At 43.3% G+C, this 22,142-nt stretch overlaps 1 protein-coding gene and 1 long non-coding RNA gene across 14 annotated transcripts in view; one reads left to right on the top strand and one right to left on the bottom strand.

Annotated features, from left to right (window-relative positions):
* The first annotated feature begins 2,590 nt into the window (after positions 1-2,590).
* LOC109517846 (uncharacterized) lies at positions 2,591-3,087 on the top strand. The gene is made up of 2 exons (XR_002168620.1): positions 2,591-2,685; positions 2,940-3,087. It is a non-coding gene; the product is annotated as an uncharacterized LOC109517846 (long non-coding RNA).
* A 762-nt stretch (positions 3,088-3,849) lies between these two features.
* LOC109517839 (neurexin-2-like) overlaps positions 3,850-22,142 on the bottom strand; it is a 125,478-nt gene continuing 107,185 nt past the window's right edge. For 9 of the 13 annotated variants that reach the window (XM_019873241.1, XM_019873239.1, XM_019873245.1 and 6 more), the window contains 6 exons: positions 21,760-21,941; positions 13,133-13,304; positions 10,828-10,917; positions 8,728-9,056; positions 6,751-6,835; positions 3,850-5,164 (listed from right to left, as the gene is read on the bottom strand). In XM_019873241.1, coding sequence (XP_019728800.1) covers positions 4,359-5,164; positions 6,751-6,835; positions 8,728-9,056; positions 10,828-10,917; positions 13,133-13,304; positions 21,760-21,941 — 1,664 coding nt within the window. In that variant the 3' untranslated portion in view covers positions 3,850-4,358. The remainder of the gene's footprint in view (positions 5,165-6,750; positions 6,836-8,727; positions 9,057-10,827; positions 10,918-13,132; positions 13,305-21,759; positions 21,942-22,142) is intronic. The other 4 variants (XM_019873248.1, XM_019873249.1, XM_019873250.1 and 1 more) reach the window with 2 other exon arrangements.

Here is a 22,142-nt window from a genome sequence, read left to right as displayed (position 1 = left end):
CTGTTTAGATTAGAACATATCTTTCCATAAGCAAAAAGCTTCTCTCGTGGAGGCAATAACTTGTGTTCATTATACAATTCTTTGTCTTTTCAGCAGGGGGTAGTCAAACGGCATAGAAACCATCATTGCGCCTGAGTGCACATTTTAGCCCCACAATAATTAAGCCTGTTGAAGTCTTTGCATCTGAGAAAACAGGACAAATGAATTATTACAACAATGTGGAGTGCAGTACCCAGACGTGTATTTTCTCATGCCGTGTGTAATGTAAATGTGGCAGAATTCCACTGCACAGAAGACATTAACACCATCTATGATTCATAGATGGAAGTCGTCATGTATTAATTCGTATTATTACATAAGGCGTGCTCTTTCTCAACCGTCCACGAAGACAGAGCTACTTCTTTTTCTGTCTAAATATATTTCGGCATAAAGTTAAACTCGCTTCTCCTAATTCATACATTTTTTTCCTCACACTCCCAGCATTGTAAATTCATATCTACCGCTCTCATCCCTATTGCAAGATACCCTCTCCACACCAGACCCAACTGTGATGCCTATTTGTATTCTAAAGTATAAACAACAACAAATAACCCTAAAACACTTCAATTTAAGGTAAGTGTTGGACATCAGAGCCCAGACAAGCTCGACTGAGGCGTCGCCTGAGGAGAAGAGAGAAGTACTCTGGAAGGAAACGAGAGCAGATAGCGAGCCCGTGATGATGAAACTCAAGCGCAAGAAACATTTGTAAACCACACCATGGTCTCCAACTTGTATGAAACGCTGTTCTTGCGTGGAAAAATACGTTCGCCTTATCACTCGTGTGTAAAATCACGCCAGTGTCAATTCATAGAACGTATTTATTCCTCACCCAGAGTCACCGGTAGACCAGTGCGACCTTTGAGTAAAATTCATCATGATGTGAGAGTCGGCAGCGTTCAGATGATTTATGCATTGATTAAAACTGTAATTGCTTGACTTAATTCAATCACAAATCACATGTCTGACCTCAGCTGCGCTGAGCTATGAATTCAAACTTTTAGCCCGATGCATTCATCAACAAAAGAAGTTGCATTTTGCCCAAGAAGCAGCACACAACACAAATGTGTACAAATTATATCATCAAGTGTATTATTATTATTTTTTTGTTGTATCTTTATGCACGTCCTGTACACATATTGAGATCCATTTCACATGAACACTATACAATAGCAACGAGTGAGGGATGGAATATTTTCCGAGCGCAGAACAGCTCACGTCGAATGGCACTTTTCATGAAAATAAAATAAATTAAAAAAAAAAAAGTAACAGGGGAATCACAGAGCATGAATAATAAGTCAATGTAGACAGAACCCAACAGAGGAAATGGCTTTATATTATTAGATCCATTGAGTAACAGATTCAGCACATATAAAATGCACAATGCAATCAAACCAAAACCTCAGTTTGTCCCATTCTCGTGTTTTCGCTGCTTAATCGGAGCCATGAATAATGCAGGAACACAAGATGTTTGCAGCTATCCGAAAGAGAGTGTGTGCTTTTTGTCTCGAGTCAAAGGCAATCTAAAATGGAACGTGTTAGGAGGAGCGGTGACAAGGTACATCGAAATATCAGAGAAATATCAATACAATTCACACATCATCAATTATTCGTCTCATGGAATAGTCTTTTAAGTCACTGATAGAAAAAAAAAACAATACATGTTTGTCAGCTTAACAAGGAATATCTATGCCTCCACGATATGTTTACATTTCCTGTGTGCTTTTGGATCATCCCGTAAAAGTTTTTTTTTTTTCCTTTTTTTTCCCCATGGAAGGTACAAGATGGACAGTGAGCTGGCTTCGTAGTAGTCACTTTCCAAGAAGCAACAATGGGGAAGAATGTTCCGCAGCCCCAAAGTTGGGCCGCAGCGTTTTTGGGTCGTCGTGAAATCTGTGAGGGAGTTGGGGGAGAGGGACGAGCATCTCGGACGCTGATTCTTCTCTGTAACTTTGCATCCGCAATGCCTCTTGAGTGTGCTAGCCTCTATATATACATACAAGCAATGTTTACAGATATACCTTCACTTGGTGTAGACGGAACTTTTCACATTTAACCCTATGTTGAATTAAACGCCACACCGACCACAGAGAAATAAACGACTCCCATCCGGCTTGCTGCGAGGTGTTGAGCGAAATCCCTTTTTAAACATTCTGTATTTTTTATGAGGATCATCTCTTGCGGGCATTGGCAGGGCAGGCTGGAGCGGGGTGGTGGAGGGGGGTGGGGCTTCAAACCCTCATTATGCAACACGGTTGAGGAGATTACGTCTTACAGAAATGAAAAGGTTTCCTTCTTTTTTTTTTTTTTTTTTGTTCATGTACCACAAGAACTCGACAATGGTGTCAGTTCTGCATTATAGGCAGGGGCTGGAGAAACGGAACACACCCTTGTTATTATCGCATTTTTTTTGTGTCTTCATGAAAAATAACCCAACTGTACGACCGAAGTGAAAAGTCACTTGGCTGACCTATGTGTATGATTTATTTTTTTTTTTGGGCTTCGACTGTTTTCCCCGAGCAGACGTAGGAGGGAAATATCAGTTTTTAAACACGTTTGTTAAGGTCATGTCAATTGCCACCAAAACCTCGCCGACATGTCCACCAAGTTTATAAAGGTTAAACATGAGGTAAGATTTTTTGTTTTTGTGTTTGACGTGTTTTGCCTTAATGCTCGGAAAATTTATAAAGCAAAAAAAAACCAAAAAACAAAAAAAAACAAGCCCCCCCCACCCCCCAAAAAAGAATTGCAATTGGTTTGGTGCAGATCTGAGATGACTGACTGAGCAAGCTATGAACGGTTGTACACAAAACCCTTTCAAAAAGAGACAAAATAACATTTCCTGCCTTGGCTTTTTGGCAACAATAGTTGAGGAAAATAATAGCTGGTTGTCTCAGTGCGAGCACCCAGAAATTAATATGTCGGATCAGGTTTTGATTTATTATATTTGGGGCTGTTTTTCTCACAGCTGGAACTGGGGGTTTGTCAAGGTTCGGGACCTTGTGTACTGTTCCAAAGCTGAAAACTTTCAGCATGACAATGTCCCCCAAACAAAAATCCAAATCAACAAAAGGCTTCCAGCGAGGATTAAAATTTTCAAATGACCCATTGCCATCTTCCAAAAAAGACTGAATGCTTTCATTCAAGAAAAGGTGCTAGAACGAATTATTTGAAGGCATACATATTAATTCGACCATCTTGTTAGGGCCCGAGCATGCGGTGCCAAGGCCCCTGAAAAATTGCTTTGTCATTCTTACTCTTAGAACAATGAAATAACATTTTTAAGGATTTCTAATGAAGTAAATCACCGAATGCCACTTATGTAAACTGCTCGTATGCAAATGTATTGGCTTGTGTGCTTGCTTATTATTACCGGTATCCTTGCTGAATTACTTGATTGCCTCATGTGAATTTATTAATTTTTTTCACATTGAATAACTCAGCTACTGAATACAATCTTTGCTGCCCATCTTTAAAAACCCGCCTCAAAACTCACTTGTATGAGAATCATTAATGTAACATGGATTCATAATTGTGCACATGCTAGATGTGGGTGTTTGATGATCCTTTCCATTTTCAGCGATTTACCTTCAACTTGTAGCATTCATATGCGATTACAAACTTATTTTATGGTGGGTGTCAGTTGTGGATTTTCGTTACATGTGACAGGGCTCGGCTCACTGTGCTCCATAATTTGTCCTATTATGCAGTTGTAGTCATCCTGGTCAATTTTACATTTGGAACGGGTTGCAGGCATTGCCCCTGAAATTGGCCTTGAAGCGCCCCCCCTGCCATTTTCTTTCTTTTCTTTTATTTTTTTAAGGGCAGATTCCAAAACCAGTTTCCCTTTAGAACATATTTCAAAGTCCATTAAAAGTTGTTTTTTTTTTTTTTTAAACATCAGACAACCAGTCATTTTAACAGCATCTGTGTTCCCGCTCTGCAGCCACTCTGTCATAATGGAGAACTTCGACACTTGAGACAGAGATTACAAAGAAGAAAACACTGAGGAAACTCAACCCCCGGGTCCTTTCACCGCATCATATCCGTGCTATATACAAAGCAACACTGGATATGACTCTCTCGAGGTTGTTAATACTTAAAAATGAAGCACTTACAAGAAGTGGATGATGGATGACAGCGTTGTGGTAGCTGTGCAACTGTGAGGGAAATGTTCGTGTTCACTGCAGTCTGCATTTGACAGTTGCCTTTAGTTACCTGTGAAATGTCTGACTTCCAACCAGAATTAAAAAAAAAAAAAAAAAATAGTGGTGATTTGAAAGTGGAGCACCCTCACATCCTCTCAGTCCTCGCCCGCCTACTCATACGTAATATTCTTTGTCCTTGTTCTTTTTGCCCTTCGTGATTGCCTTGGCCGCCGAGGCCGTCGCTGTGCTTTTGTCCTTAACCACCGCTCCGTTGCCTTCCACTGCAAAATTGTTGGCAAAATTGTGGCCCTGGTCTGTCTGGTAGGAGCCCTCATCCCGGTTGCGGTACTTGTACATGGCATAGAGGAGGATTAGAATGCAGAGAGCAGCAGCAGCCACGATACCAACCACCATGCCCGTGGTGCTACTGGACTCCCTGATCACCTCCACGGCGCCCGGTTGGATCTTTTCATCGGAGGCTGTGGGGTCGGCTGTGGGCACATGGGGAAAATTGGGGGGGTAAGTTAGTCCCGGTGTGTTTCGGGAGGATGGAGGAGCAGGGGGCAGAAGCACCTGGTCTCGGGTGTTCATTTTGCCCGCGGGGATGTGGAGCTGGTCGGGGTTGGTGGTGGGAACATAAGGGGGTAAGGGGCGGGGTTTCTGAACTCCGCCCTCACCGGCGGCGGGAGGTGGCGGAAGGACTGTCCTGTCAGTGACCAACGGGGAGTTGTTATTATTGTAAAAGTCCTCGTCATCAGATTCCGTCATCTCTCCGGAGCCGAAGGCCGAGACCTCCACGGTGTCACCACAGTCCTCCTGGTCTGGGGGGCAGGAAGGGTGAGGAGGGACTATCACAGACTCTTTGGTGGTTTCGAGGGGGGACAAGAGGGTAGGGGGAGGAGGGATGACGGGGTAACGGGTGGCGATGGATGGGGGCTCAAGGGAATCCACTGTTATAATAGGCAACACTAATTCACCTCCTAAAAGGGAAACAGAAAAGGTGGGGGGGGGATCCTAAATTAGAACAGCATTAAAATTCCGCCTGAACAGTTACGCTCATTACCATAGAGGCAGAATCTGCTCATTAAGTAAAATATCAGTAAAGAATAAATTACCATTAACCGGCATATCACTGATTTTATTTTTTTCTTCTTCTTAAGCATCATTTTACACCACGAGAATATTCAACACGGACTGCATAAGGCCATACACAAACGAAAGCCACCGCTTTGGATGTGAAGTCACCGTGTGGGTGTGGAGCGTAAAATACTGCTGGAGGTTCACACGAGGGCACCAATATACAAGACGACTCCCGGAAGCAAATAACGCACAATAAACAATTCAATTGCCATGCGCTTGCTATGGACATGTATAGGCAGCATTTACAGCGAACACCGAAAAAGAAAAAAATCGCGAAGGTCATGTTAATTATTGAGGGCGTTTCAATATGGGGAAAGTCTTTAAAATGGCCGCACTTGCGGTGCCATAAACTCGCGCTCTGGCCGCTATCATTTCCTCCTAATGACTCTATCATACAGCAGCTTGCTCTCCTGAGAATTTAGTAGGATTCTACACGAAAAGTAACACAAAGTAATTAGTAGAAGGCATTAGATTTTTATGATAGCTGTAGACATAAGTCACGACAATACAAAAGAAAGAAAAGAATATAGCGCATACCGAAGCCTTTGCTAAATTCGGTGAACGTTTACGTACTCTGCTGCTGTCCACTCATTAAAAAAAATAAAATAAAATAATGGCCCATGTCTTCCGGGCATGAAAGGATTACAATAAAATTTTTATACTGTAATTTGAACCAGGAATATTTGCATAATTTTTTTTCTGTGTGTCCTTTTGTTCTCCTATAAATAGCGCGGCGCAGCGCAGAACCTTCTACGTGAATCCTCGCCGTCACTTATGATCGATGGATCCGCCCGATCGGCGTAGCCAAAGTAATGATAGTCAGGCGAAACGAGATTTAGCTCTCCGAAGTCGTTAGCAAGACTCGGAGGGACGTATGAGGCACTTCCATAAGGTATACCGTGAGCATCGCATCGATCAAGATGGACGGCGATGCTTCTGTTGAGGCCATCTGCACTTGCCACAACGGCTGGAAGACCAAGCTCACGTCGACGTGAATTTGAATTGTCGCGTTTTCTCTATCAAGTGATTTGTTTCGTTTTTTTGTCTCGAGATGGAGGTCCTGTTTTTATTTTTTCAATGTTATTTTTGTTCAACAAGACCTCCAGCTTCGATCGTGTCAGGAGGGCACACAATAGGAGGAAAAGAAAAGCAGTGTTGAAAAAAAAAAATGTGAATTTACCGGTGAGTTAAACACTGTCGTGCTGTTATAATGTCACACTATTTACAAAGCTGTTTTTTTTTTTTTTAAGGGGCAATCTATTTGGCAGCAAGGCGTTCATTTGCTCAAGTGGACAACACCCGGTGACTAATTGAGTATTGATTAGAGCACTTACAGTAAAAACACCCATTGGCGCTGAGATTTTTATACTCTTACAGATCTCTCTCTTCTCTTTTTTTTTTTTTTTTTGCCAGAGAGAAAACCCACCTGTTCCCGGTTCACACTCTTCAAGGTCTTCATCATCACTTGGACACTCGGCTGACGCCACCAGAATATCATCCGAGTTCTGCGGCTATGTGGAGGAGAAAAAAAATAAATAAATAAATTGAATAAAAGCTGATTTGACAAAGACACAATCCCTCTGCTCACTGCCCTATGAGCTTGTTTGCCGTGCGCTTTATGAAGACGAAATGTTGCAATGTGTTTCAGTGCTCCACTTCAGTGTTTGGGGCTTGGAGCGATGCGAGTGAAAGAACAAACGGAAAATGTGCACATATTCTGCTGCTTTTCATTCTTTGCCCCCCACCCCATTGCAGACTCTTCGGTGTTTCTAAGGAAGTGCTGTCATGTTGAAAAGGAAATTCCCAGCCGGCATTCGATAGTGTTGTAAGATGCATCATGCAGTAACAAATTCTCTCATGCTGAATCAATGTTTTTGTTTTTTTTTTCCCCTGAAGAAGGCTGAGGGCACTCAGCGACCTCAGTATAAACCTGAGCAGAATGGTAAACGGACGGCCCGCTAAGATGAATTGAAAATATATGGAGGGCTATTCAAAGGTGAAGGGAAAGGAGACAAGAGAAATGCAAATGAATCCATCTGAGAGCAAGCCAGTGTTGCGGTTTCGAAGAGTCCGTCCATCCATTTTCTATAGCGTTTGCCCTCATTAGGGCCGCAGGTAAAATGACCCCGTCCGATTTGGGATGCGATATATTTATGGGTAAAGTGAACCATGATAATCGTGGCATTTGCGTTGTAGTCTGTTCTCCTACCTCCGATTTCTATTAACATTTGTTCAACGGAGGACATTTAGTCAGGAACAGTATTGATCCGTGCGATTTTGCGCTTGCATTTGAACTACAATGCCGACAAAAGTTGCGCATCAAAAGAAGTTATTGAGGCTTGGAAAAGTTTGAGGCCAATTTCAAGCTTTAATAGCACCTTTGGCCTCCAGTTCCAGCGAAACACCGCAAGCGCTCCTGTTCTATTGCAGGCACAAAAGAAATGTAGTCCTCCTGTGAGACTTAGACCCTGAAATTTTAATTAGTCATAATATTCCAGTCTCACAATGAGAAAGCAAATGTTTTCAATTTGTCTTTCCCTCCGAATATTTCTCCCAATGTACGTGATTGATTCCAAAACAACATGTCACATTATCCGCCGTGTTGGAGATTATTCTTTTGAATTTCACAGAGCACACCGAGATCAAGTCAACCTCCAAATACGGAACATAAAAGGGGATATTGAGATGGTTTTATGACGTAGGATTCGAGTACCGTTTTCCTCTGCTGTACTGCGGTTCACTTGATGTATATATATCATACAGTCAAATACAATTACTCAACTGTCTCTGGTAAACTTGGATCATTATCCATTGCAGATGATACAGCTAAAAAAGGGGATGTGGGAGGGGGATGGAAAACACACATTCACAATCATAACTACTATGGTGTGGATTGTGTGAATGGTGGACAAAAGAAAAAAAAAAAACATTACCTCTGAGAGACAGAAATTCTAAACACCGTCCACTGTACTTCCCAATACGTGACTATTTGAGTGCTATTGCTACACCCGGTGGAAAGATATGAAAACACGTCTTTGTTCTTAATACCTCTCTCTCCAAATTTGTCTCAGTGTTGTTGCCAGTTCTACCTGTTCATTGTCTGACGAGTTCTCTGCCCAGAGCGAAGGCGCAGCAACGGAGTAAGCTCGCAATTTAATTTTTTGTCATTTTTAGTACTCTCAAATGTTACATTACAACAGTGGCATATAAATATTGATTCCGAACTGCGCCGGATGATGTACGTGGCACAGTTATTTCGTTTTTTTTTTTTTTGTCCCGTATGGATGGTTTTTTATAATTGCAACGTGATAGTGATGATATCAACAGATGGATAAAGTCCCCCACTGGTGGGCAAAGTATGAAAGGCAGGAGTGACTTTCTAGTGTTCCTTTGACGCTCTAACCTGAGAGATGCTGTCCCTCAAGCTGGGTGAGCGCTGCCTGCGGGTGGTGGTGGTCGCCATGGTGGTGGTGGTCTCCATGATGGTGGTGGACATGTCGGACACGGCCAGCGGGGTCGCCGAGGTGGTGTCGGTGGTCAGCACGGAGAGCGCGTCGCCCACCAGACGGAGGTTGCCCTCCACCTGGACGCTGGGGTCGTTCTCCGCCGCCAGTTTGAGCACCTGCAGCCCGTTGTAGTAGAGGCCAGAAATCTGACCCTGGAAGGGCCGGCCCTTGTCCTGGCCGCCGATTTTAATGGCGGCTTGGCTGTTAAAGATGGTCAGCTGTCTTCCTATAAGCCAGGCAGAATGAAATTGAGAAGGGGATTGGATAAAAAGGTGAAGCAGACATGAAAAAGTCACGTGGGTGGCAAGGGAGTACAACTTGTACCATGTTGGTATTAGTGATTTACCCCAAAAATCGTTTCAATGCTCAACGGTGGGGGTGGGCTAGGGAGGGGGGGGGGGGATTTACACTTTAAACATGCAGGTTACAAGAAGAAAAGGCGGTGCTCATATTTAGGTCCCTATTTATGCATTTTACATCATTCAATTAGATTTCTCGTATTGGAAAAGGGACGGGTGTTTCAACTGGATCTTTATTTATCTCTTTGCCAAACAGAAGCTAAGATTACTGAAGTCACCGGCATCAGTGCAATGGGGGGCAGGTTGGGATGGGGGAAGTAAAAACAAAATGGAGGCTGAACTCCACTGACGAGTGAATTCTGCAGCCATTAAAAACTCCAGCGTTGTCCTCCAGTCCAATGGCCTTAACTCCTGCGAGGGACAATGTCTCGTAACGGCGCCGCTGACAGCAGTTACGCTGATAAGCGAGCATCAGCGAGAGGACTGCAGTAATGGGCCCGTTTCAGGAGAATACTTATTAGCAAAGTTGGTGGCTGCAAACACAGTGAACCATTTCAGCAGCCTGTCAGGCCTCTTTTGTCAGAGGCTGAACTGAAGCTGGGGCGGGAAAAAGCAATTGATTACACACATTTACACATCTAGTTAAGACGAAGGAATGTTCGGGCCACACCGAGAAGAAAACGAATGAGAAGGAAGTTGTAATACGACAAGAAAACAATTTCAAGTCGTACTACTACACCAAAAAGGAATACCAGGACTGTATAGAAAATAGTATGAGAATGAAGTCAGCGTTTTAATTGAATGTCAAAGCTGACAGACTGTACCTTGTGTAGGCGAATATAATGAACTTTTTTGTTTCAATCTCTACTGCACTGGCGCATTTGCCTGTACAAAGCTTACAACTTTATTCTGGTAAAATGAGGTCATTCTTCTTGTTCTAACTTTTTATTGTAGAATTGCGACTTTATTCTCATCACTTCTTTTTTCCTCAGCATACAGTCATACATTAGAAAATAATAGCGTATATTATTCTTGAACAATTAGTCTTTTTATTGTAATTTTTGAGAATTTAAGGCGCAATCATGACTTTTCCTTGTTCTATGAAGATGTTTTTCTCACCATATGATGAATTTGTTCTTGCATCATTCCAACTTTTTCTTTTTTTCTCTCGACATTTAGTGACTTTACAATGACAAGTCGGTTTCTTTAATGTTTCCAAATTGGTCTTCTAATTTCAGTTTTATTCTCGTCATTCTACGACTTCCTTCTCATTTCTTATCCTTGTCTTTTTGTTTTCAGCGTGGGCCCCAATACTCCCTCGTAAGTTAATGGCAGTGGTTAAGAGGGACGATGGAGGGCTGGGTATGAGTTATGTGTTTTTAGTTCATTGGTTTAAAATCAGTTTAAGGGTGCAGCCGGTCCACAAGGTGCAAGGGTGACAAGGAAGGAACGCTTCAAAAAAACGTGCGGTGGGAACCTTTTTTTTTTTTTTAATCAGTGCTGAGTTTGTGCTCTGAACAATTGGCAGACATTAGGCGGTCCAATTCAATTGGGGACTGTATCACACTGGGATAAACACGACCCTTGTCACAATTGTCTTGTGGCGCTGCGCCTCTCTTGGAGGGAGGGGTGGGGTGGCGGGGGGGAGGGGGAAGGTTAATCACTAGTTAGTTTTTCAGTTCTTTTCTTTGTTTTTACCTTTATCGAGTAGCCACTCGTCAACTACCCGACCGAGTCTGTACGGGATTCTTTGCCTAGCAATAGCCAGTCGCTCATTATCATAGTGTCCTTCAGAGAATTTGGAGAGACAGGTTAAAGGTTAACGTCTGCAAGCTGAAAGATCACATGGTTAGAAACAGAGTTATGATGGCTAACACCTTTAACAACCTGGTTAGGCATCTGTATCTTTACGTGGAGTTATTAGATTTTTTTTTTTTAGAGCAACAGTTAGAGAAGTCAAGTTTAGGCTATTTATAGCTACGCTAGTTAGTGTTGTTGGGCTATTTTAAGCACAGGAAAAAAAAGTTGATATACTTGGAGTAAAAAAAAAAACAGTTAGCAGCATGAAAACTCATTAACATTTTAACAAAAGCATTTATAAAAAAATGTCACATTTAAGTTGTTGGGCTATTTTAAGCACAGGAAAAAAAAGTTTATATGCTTGGAGTAAAAAAAAAACATGGTTAAAACAGCGGCATGAAAACTCATTAACATTTTAACAGAAGCATTTATAAAAAAAATGTCACATTTAGACAGTCGGATATAAGATAAAAGCAGAAAACAACATTGTCGTTCGTGATATTTCATTGGGGTGAATTTAGCAGCAAATCGAACAAAAATGTAAAAAGTAGATTGTAATCAAACCAGAATGCTTTCTGGTAATGCTTTGTTGTGTCAACATTTTAAAGTTGGAATTATATTTTCATTAAGCAAAATGTCATTTTTGAACAAACATTTTTTTTAAAGTGCAGTTATTGTATGTGAAATCCTACTAAATTCATACCCCCCCAAAAAAAAACTTTCACATTATAAATTGTGATGATCACTTGTTCATATTGGAATAAAGAATGCAAGGCTACACTACAGCTACAGCATGTGAACGTGGAAGAAGTCAAATAGTTGATTCATTCACCGTCCAATAAAAAACCATGAACATACTTTATTCTGTTCGTTGTGAAGCAAAGATGAATCAAATCGATTTCCGTCAAAAATATATTTTTTTTGGGGCAGCGACAACATTGTGCATAATACATAAACAGCAAGTGATTTATTCTGGAGGTGAGTCAATTCTTATGGAGCAAACGTACACATCAGCAGAGCTGTGAGTCTTTTTAAAAACAAATATAGATTATGGAAATATGAACCCATGAATCCGTGAATGCATCCATGCATAAATAAACACACAATCGATCTTAGGTAAACAAAATCAGCCGACGTCGTCAGCAGTGCGCGGGTGATGACTACATAAACGGGATTACGGTGTAACATGAAAGAGGCGGCGCCAGACACGACGGTTGAAATCACTTTGCGTTCAAGCTTTCTTACGCAGCGAAAGCGGCTGGGGAAAAAAAAAATGTTTACTAATTCAAATCATATCAAAAGAAATCACTGATTGCTAAAGTGGGAGCGCGGAGTGTACACACGTGCGCGTGTGATTAAGAATTTGGGGGTTGTGTGCGTAGTTTCACCCGCAGCTGGAGGCGGAGAGGGGAACTTCCTCCCGCCGCGCACGCCGCCGCACCTGCTCCGAAAAAGGTGGATTGGGTTCAGAGCAGGTTAAAGAGCAGCCGGCCGTGATTACATGAAAGCAGTTTGCGTTTCCCTTTTTCAATCTGCATGCAAATTAGGCGCGCAAGTACACAGGCCGGCGAGCCTTAATCCCTTTTGGGTTTAAAATGAGGTTTCGATGAATACATTATCTCCCGGTTTGTTTCCCGCGTATGCATGTCGTCGCAGAGTTGAGGTAATAAGAGAATGTCATGCCACTCCTAACGTTATGTATTTTCAGCGGATTCTTTTCAATTGATCCTTCTGTGCTCAAAAGACAGTCGATGTAGATGACGTTTGCGGCGCCTCATTAGGTAGTTTATGCTGCCAAATGCACAACTTGAGCTTGCACGAGTCATCTCCACCAAAGGGAACGGCTTTTTTAGAAGAAGGTTGAGGAGAAAATAGCGGCTTTGAACGCGCGGCGCACGTGAGCGTGTTTGCTTATCGGCGGCAGATTGCAGCAATGACAGGTTCTGATGAAAGCCGTTTAACTGCGAGATATACTTAGCGAGACGGCTTTAGGCGAGTGTATCAGTGTCAGATCACGAGATTGTTGATGCAACTTGAAAGGTCCACTATGGACGCGTGGGTGGCAACTTAATGGATAGCGTTCGGAGTGATGCACGAGTGGGAGAGCTGACTTCCAACCTGCAATCATTCGCCGACTGATCTTGAGGCAAACATGCAACGGACTGGCCCTCATTTAGCAGGCAGCGGCTGTCATTGGTCTTACCTGGAGGGTATCGCTCAATGACCGGATAGTTGTCCACCTGGAGCGTGGCATTGCCACCGCTGCGTGTGAAGCGTACAACGTGGTACTTGCCGTCATTCACCATGACAGCCGGCTCGTCGATGGTGATGTCATCGGTCCCCACGTTGAAGATGACGCCGATTTTGCCTTGGTTCTGCGGGTGACACAACGTGAATAACCAGACCGCCGCTGCAGAGGAAATTCAAATGCTCAATATGAGCGTTGTGTGAGAACTACGTACTGCGGAATTGTGCGGCTAAAGCATGAAGTGTTTTTTTATCATTGATTTTTTTTTTTTGGGAGGTGGGCGTGGCTAAAACAGTGTCGGGGATGAGTTGCTCCTCCCCACACTAATGTGCGTATGTGGGTAAACGCTTTGCTTTGGCTGCAAGAGGGGTGTTGAAACCAAAACTGAGTTGGGCGGATGAAAGCGTATCATCTGTGACACGACCAGTATGTTAAGCTCTTTCTTTAGGGTTCGGCATGGTTTCCTCTCCGCCGCCAGCTCAGGTTGCCTGACGTGGATCGCTCCTGACACAATCCTGCTGTTCCTGCTTTGCTTGACCAACTACCCACCCCCCACCCCCACTGTTTTCCTTCCTCTGTCTGCTACCGACAACCTTCCGCAAAGGTCAAAGCTGCTTCCCAAGATAGCCTTTGGGGGGCACTGGTAGCAAGCGGTCTGTGTGTCTGTGTCTGGTGCACCCCTTGACTGCCATGCAAGGTCAAACAAGCGATGGCAGTGCGATAAACTGCACACTAATGCACAGATGAGGAACCGGTTGGAAAATATGTCCTAATTAGTCGTACAATAGCTGAATACAAAAAAAAAGAAAATCTGCTTTTACAAATATGGTAATTCTCGGTTGTGGTTGGTATTCAATGAACAATATGGAGATTATTGCAGTCGTAGTTTGCAGCGGTGTGGAAAATATCAGTCTGACGCATACTGGCATGCCTACATCATTTCGCGCGGTTCTCATCGCACTGTGTGGTTGTACGTAATAAAGTGTCCAACGGGTATATTTTGTTGCACATGAAACAACCCAGTGGGATGCTAACGATTCATGAGAGAGAATCGTTGACAGGCGGTGACGTGACGATAATAAGAATGTCAGTTGCGCACGGTTGTATGTCGCGCACATGATTAATAATCATTATCATCAGGAAGTTTAAGCCGGCATATGCCTTTTATCTCTCAGGCGGGGTGGGATAAGATATGCACAGGCTGCGGGGCTTTCTTCCAACTCCAGCTGCAGTGTGGCACCGTCAACGAGACAGAGGAAGTGCAGGCAAATTGGGGTGGGTGTAGCGTTGTGTCTAAATGAAAATGCGCCAGTACTCCGTGGCACACGAGGCCTACGACGTTTACTGGCTTGAAAGAGAAGGTGCACATATCTTAAACACCGCATCGTGCTTTATATTTTGGGGTTTGCAGCTTTGCTGTCACGTCCGCCCGGTTCCTCCCGAGCTTATTCGGTGATTTGTGCCATATTAGATCATCCCCCCCCCCCACCCCGCCTCCCTCATACTTTTTCGAAAATTGAATGTAAAATCCTGCTGGAATCCTTTAGAATGGGAAACAATTATTCATGCCGATGTGGTTGGTGTTACGTCGGAAAGTGTTAAATGTTTTCAGAAACCTCCAACAGCCCACTGTGGGTCTTTAAAGCGTCAACTGACGATTTCGTGTTTAGTCCGTATGAAGGAGACGTAACAATGCAAGGCAGGGAGGGAGATGCGGTTTGAGAGGGCTATTCTCAAGCCATTTGCTCCGTCCAAAAATCTGACATTAACATCGGGAAGCAAGATTAAACCCAGTCACAAGTGCTTAAAGCCTTTTAAGTATGTTTGAAGTTTGCCTGTTTTTTTTTTTTTGTTCCCCATTTTCTTTGGTTCATGCTTTTTCATGCAACACTAAGGACGAATCGCTGCCCTGTGCAAGATCTCAAAATATATTTCATTTCAGACAGATTGAAAGAATTACCTGAGTGCTTTTATCTTTGCCATTAAGACTATTTTGCCTGTAACAGTAAACGATATTGAAAGGTTACTTTAAACATTGCCCGGATAGTCAATATAGTTATTATGGTGGCGACATTTTGTTTAATCGTCATCGACTTGATATCGTGCGGTTCTTCGAGCTCACAGGAAGATAACGAAAGTCCAATTTAAACACTCACTTAGGTTAACAACGATGGTTTGACAACGCACCGCACATTCACAATGAAGTATGAACTTGCCATGTGCATCGAATCGAGTCACTAATTTTGTGTGAGAGTCAATCTGAAGCCTTCGCTTTGCCATGGCTGAGGAATAATGAGCTACTGTATTCTTACATTACGTTCACAAAACCGGCATTATGTTGTGCAAGGAAAAAAAAAACGAGAAAAGAACAGCCAATTTACGGATAATTACAAGCGTGTGGTGGTATTGTTCTAATTGGAATTCGTTAGCGAGTTTGCAAAACCACCATATAATGATAAAATCACCGTCACAAAACAACAAACTACACTTGACAAGTCAAACTTCTCTCCTCACCGAAGTGTGTGCGAAGACGAGTGGAAATAAAAGCGAAACTGCTTCACTGACCCGGAATAGTTGACAGCTGATCTTAGTTTAGCTGGAACAGCATTGATTTGCCGAATGTCAGCCTCAAGGCGAGATAGCAGTTCGCATGATGGGAGTCGGCTGCGATTACTGGCCTGCAACGGGGTAATTTCCTACACAGATCGCCTGTTTAAAATACGTCGGGGGCGGGGGTTAAGTAGCATGTAGTATGTACCATATGCTAAAAATGAACCAATATGGTTGTGCGGCCGAGAAATGAGCTCTCCTTCCTGTTCAAATGACTTTTCACCCTGCTGCAAACCTGGCATAGGTTTAAATGTTTTGTTGCCCCCACCTGTCTCGGTCGAGCTGAACATCACACAGCAAATTGGTTAACAATCGCATTTCTCTTTCAAACACCCAAGAAGCACCGGAAAATTCCACGTGTGGACCTCCTGCTGACGTGTGTACAGAGGGGCGTGATGTCAGCGCAAAAAGGCCCTATTGCGTGATTCAATTTCTGCTCCCCGACCTGCATTTTTGTCGATAGTGGGCCACTCCGCAAGGTGACACAACAATCACCAGTGGCTGACATGCCATTACACACACGCACAAAAAAAAAAATCACGGCATTCTAGCAACACCCCCTTATGCAGCTACACGTAATGCACGTGCTATGATGATTATTGCCCCACCAGGTCCAGCAGAGGTGGAAGACTGGATTCCGGTTTTGAATGTCAAGAATCAACCCCATTAAGGAAGGATCAGCCTTAGCCATTTGCTTGAATGTGGTCTGTTACCGCACGCAAAATAAAAATTCATGTCCTGTTGCCCATGGTCAAATCTAGCCCATAATAACATCTCCTAGGTTGGAGTAGATTGCCAGAGGCATTTTTCTTTTTCGCTTGACTCAGTGAGATTACAAAACAAGTCCCGAAAGACCTTTCAAGTGCCGGCAAAGCAAAAACGACCGCGCTCTTGTCCAAGCGACCCATAGAGAGGTCTTTGGTGCTGACATTCATTTGCTCTCCTTTCTCTTCAAGAAGCCGCTCGAACGAGCCTATAAGGAGGTTTGACGTGAAAAGTCGAGTGATGTCTGCCGTTTGCTTCCAAAAGCACCTCGCTTCTTGCGGCGAAATACCGTTCTTGCATTCGCACTAACTTCATCACCTTGCCCACAGCAAGCATATTGGGCTGGTGTTTATATGAGGTAAGGACCACAGTGCAGACGATTTGAATCTGACGAGACCACCTTTGAAATAACGCAAAGGCTTATTGAAGGCCCGCGACACTTTCTTTGTGCGTATTCAAAGCCAAGTGGGAATCTGCATCAATCGTGGGTGCCGCTCATCGAGATTTTATCTCTTGTAATCCCAACGGAACACTAAAATATCGCTTCATATTCAATGTATCATCGTCTAATACGGCAAACACGGGGGACCCGGTAAATAAAAGCAACTTAAAGTGTTTCTTTTAATCCCAACTGTGACCAAGCAAAGCTCATTTCCCAGGGATGAAAGAAATTGAATTCTCAAAATTCCACATGCACATTTCGGGACACTAATATCGTTGGACTGTCACTCACTCCCTGGGGATCAAGGTAGTCTTGACTTCCGAAAAAGCGAAGATATTTTGTTGCCAGTGTATCAGGAGTGCCGGCAAAATCTGACATTAACCCCTTCGTGCACCCTGTAACCTGATAAACTATCCACTGGAGTAACTGCTGCCCCAGAAAGGGTTAACTTCATAGAAAAATAAAAAAATAAATGGACCAAAGTTATTTAATTGGAAGAAGATCCCTTGAGGAACAGAGGGGAGAGGACAAACTTTTTTTTTCCTCACCTCCTTCCTTTAATGCGAGAGTCAGGAAAGGACACATTGTTTAATGAGAAAAAAAATGGCTGCGTTATGAAACGACACAAGAATAACTTCACGTTGTGTTCTTGTCTCTCAAACATTGCTTGCTCTTTAGAAAAAATGTTATAATAATAGTTGATAATAGTTTCGACTTCTGCTATCAATACAATTATTTTGTGAAGCTTCAGTTAGTTTTGATTTTTTTAAGCATTTTGTTGTTTTTATTTGGTTCACGAAAATATTTGTAACATTTGAGTTTTCATTATTTCATTACGGTACTTTTTCTTAATTGTAATAACCTCGCCTTGTCCTGAATACAGACAAGCACTAATATTCACATGCCCCAATATTGACTCACCTCAGGCAAAAATATTTCTGACTTGGATAAGCAATGTTGAAAATGGATGGATAAGAAGTGTCAATATTGCATTCTCAGAGTTAAAGTCCATTTTTAATTGTTGACTGTGTAATCTTGGAGCTGCAAATCACCCGAGAAATTCCAAAACACTGCTGGTTAATAGACAGAAACTGCATTGCATCTCATACGTTTCACTTCCCCATTTTCAACTCTTTCTCCTTGAATTGAGTCACTTTGACCAAAGCGACTCGAGCGATGAGGGATATGACGGCTATGTATGTATCTGAGATGTGTATCTGAGTGCTCTGCTAGAGGAACCTCACACTCCATGAACTCCTTTCGCTGTCTGAGCATTTAATAATGTGTCAATGTGTCAAAGTGTTTGAGCGCAGCGACTTGGCAGCAACAAGGGGGGGGGCAGGGGGGGAGACACTTACAAGCTGTAAGCGTTGCATGTAGCTGTGGAGACAGATTTGATCTCGGGGGGAAAAAAAAAAGTCATATGCTTGCAAAACATCCAATGGAGAACCACAGTCGATGTCGTTTATGGTACAATATTTACATCCTAAAATTGCTGTTCCGTCAAATCCAATACTGTCTTCTCCAGGTTCAGTTCAGAACTATTTTCGGACATTAGGAAACAATTTCCGTCATGGATTGTGGTCCACAAACTGGTGGCATAAAAACAGCAACCGTGAAAGTGTGAAGGGGATTCAAAAACAGCATCCAATCTTAAAATATGTACTGGACGGAAAGCCACATTAAGCAGCTGTGATGTTAATTATTACACCACTCGCAGACGTTTGACAGCTCTCTCCTCTGGTTTTCATCACGCCACATCTGTCCTGCGGCTACGTACTAAAAAGGCTGATTTCCCTCCAGAACAGACACACTTGATGACAGCTGCTGAGGTGTCGCTTGTTTCGTCAACAGTCACTATATTTTAATCGCGAGAGAAACCACGCTGTTTTGTTGTGGTCATGTGTGGTCGTCGTTGTAATGCCATTTGGACTGATATGTATGAAGCGCCCTTGTTTGTTTGGTTGTTTTTTTGTTTTTGTGGTGTGTTCAAAGGGTTATGCAAACAGTTTGTTTCTGTATGGTGTGGCATGTACGCAAATCCGGATCCAGGAATTTTAATTTTGCATTACTTGCGCAACATGGTTGATGTGATACAACATGACACATCAACCAGGCATAGTAAAAAAGAAAAAAAACCCCGAATGGAATTGGCTATCCTTAGATTGGAATCAGGCCTCTTCCAAAAGTGGAAAAAAAAAAAAATCAACAGCCAACGTGAGCGCAGCGTACAGTTCGGATACATCACATCATGTTCCGCGCCATTGAAATACCGATGCTACGGTGCAGGAAGCCAATTTATATATTGAACTGCTTGTGAATTATTATTTTGCCATTTTTCTATCCAAGGCTTCCTTCTCGATTATTTCCATAAACCCGCTGGGAAATCGCTCGCTTTGTTTTTTTCTGCGAGCACTCGCCGCCTCGCCAATAACTGACACGTGCTGCAAATTAGCATGTTGCTTGACCCGATGAAAAAATAAATAACTTAGGAATTGTTGACTGATTGATGTACAAATGTGGGGGAGGGAACCGCTCGCGTGGTGGTGCAGGAGTAGGAGGAGGGAAAGGAAAGCGGTGTCTCTGTTCCAGGTTGCCGTCTCCAAACATGGACGCGTTTTCTTCACGTCGCTCGCCAAACAAAGTAGCCGTCTGGAGCCTCTCAGTTTTTCTGGCGGGAGATTGATTCACGTTGTACAAACTGGCCACAGTTGCCATCTTTTCAGCACAATCTGATTTCCTAATTATGGCAACCTTTATTTCCCACTGAGACTGCTTTTCCGCTTCTCAGCACTTGCGCTGTCATCACTTGCCTTATGCTTGCCATTAGCCATGATGGATGGGCTAATTTGATCGCAAAACACAAAGCAATGGCACTAACAGCTACAGCACAAGCAAAAGAATATTACCTGTGAGGGTGGCACGGCTTCAATTTGGCCGAGTAAACTGGCAAAGGTTGTGGCAAAACGTACGAAACTGAAGGCAAGCAACCAGAAAACCTGGACTTGTGGGAGTCCTGTGAACATTTCTATCTAAAAAGCCAATTGGGGCAGGGCCCCCAGGGCTCTGCATGGTGTGGGGCTGTCTCGGCTGACACACCTCTGCGACCTCGCGGGGACATCAGGGACAATGCCTCTTGAGGGGTGGTGTTGCCCTCGGGTATGCTCCAAATACAAGGGGATCACACTACTCAGCCCCCTTGATAAGGCCTATTCAGACATTCTGGAAAGGAGGTTCTGTCAGGAAACTGAATCTTGTATTCAGGAGGTGCATCGTGGTTTTTGTCCTTTCGATGGAACTGTCGACCACAATTACATCCACAGCAGGATCCTGGAGGGTTTTCAGGAGATTGGAGAAACCAGGTCCCTCAGGAGTCCTGTGGATGCTCCAGGACTATGGGGTACCAAATGCCGGATAGCGGCAGTCCAGTCCCTGGACCAAGAGTATCAGAACAACTTGGATTCTTTTCCAGTGAGGGTTGGACTCGGCCAAGGCTGCTCTTTGTGATTCTGTTCATAAACTTTGTTGACAGAATTTCTTGGTGCAGCCGATGCAGTGAGGGCATCTGGTGCGATGGCCTTGGTATTAAATCTCTGCTTTTTGCAGATGATGGAGTTCTGGATTCTTGAAGCAGCGATCTTCAGACTCTTGTTGGAACGGTTTGTGTGAAACAGGTGATATGAAACCCAACATCGCCAATTCTGAGGGAATGGTTCTCAGTTAGAAAAGGGTAGAGTGCCCTCTCCAGGTCAGGGGAAGATATTCTGCCCTAAGGGGGCGAGACCAAGTATTTTGGGGTCTTGTTCATGAGATAGGGACAAATGGAACAGGAGATCGACAGGAAGATTGGTAGAGCATCTGTCGTAATGCAGCCTACTGTGGTGAGGAAATAGATCCATTTACCGGCCGATCTACGCTCCAACACCCACCTATGGTCACAAGCTGCGGGTTGTGGCTGAAAGGAAAAGATCACAGATACAAGCGGGCAAAATGACACCGCAATGGGGTGTCTTGGCTTTGCTTTTGAGATAGGGTGAGAAGCGTGGTCATCCTGTGGGGGCTGTTGATTAGTCAGATGACATCCTCTAACTTTTCCACCGGAAATGCTAAATATGTTGCCTTGCATGAGGTCCATTTGTGATTGTTCACATCCGTGACTGGACTGGGCTATTTTGAATTATTAGTTTTCAAACGTTTATAAAGTCAATCAAAACACACTTCCAGAAACTCATCAGTTACTAGCTCCATTTTTTTTTTAATGGTGCAATTGATGATGAGCTTCGCACAAGCAAACAATAAAATGCGTGATTTTTATTTATTTATTTGTAGCATGAATGCTGTTTGATTATCTTGATTTACTTGGCAATATAATTTAGTCTTGACATTTTAACTCAAGGGCCAAAGATGAGCAAATCCATTAGAATTTTGCTTTTGTGCATTCGACATTGTCGGAATTTTGCCTATTCATTAATTCCATAATGCCTTGTTGACAGAAGGTTAATAAATCCATGTTTACGACGGTTTCAGCCGAGACACAGCACTGAATTATTAAATATCGTTTGGTTGGTGGAGAAGATGGCTGGCTCGTTTTGAGCCACTCACAGATGTGTTCGTAGGGAAAAGATATTTGCCAAAGAAAACTGCAATTATAACCAGAAATGTTTTCATTTTCACAGTGAGTAATTCGCTGCGATATATTCCACCATTGAGAATGCCGATGAATAAGAGCGACCTAGCGGCAAAAGAATCCTATTCGGGCACTTACTATGTGCAGCTGAAGATAGTCTCCGAGCCCGTGCGTGCTTTCCACACGCACCAAGATGGCGTCCTTCTGCAGGCTGCTGAAGCCCACGGCGAGCCGGTCGGCCCGGGTGCTCGGCCGCTCGTTGGGTGCCCAGGTGAACGTAATGAGAGCACCTCCTTTCCCAAAGATGTACGTCGTTCCAGCTGTAGGTGGAATACAGAGATGTGTAAACAACATCGCTTTTTATTGATTTTTTTTTTTTTTTTAAACGCATTCCCACACTTTGGTTAGTTTCTTTCAGCCTGACATGCTCACGGACAACTGTTTGGACACAGTGTTTTTCTTGCAGCGGCAAAGAGGTGAGCTCCAGCAGGTGCTTCACCATTTTCCATTTCACAAACTCA

Source organism: Hippocampus comes, unplaced genomic scaffold, assembly GCF_001891065.2.
Source record: "Hippocampus comes isolate QL1 unplaced genomic scaffold, H_comes_QL1_v1.1 scaffold59, whole genome shotgun sequence".
NCBI classification, from domain to species: Eukaryota; Metazoa; Chordata; class Actinopteri; order Syngnathiformes; family Syngnathidae; genus Hippocampus; species Hippocampus comes.
Note: the sequence above shows the minus strand (reverse complement) of the source record. Positions and strands in the feature narration are given on the sequence as shown.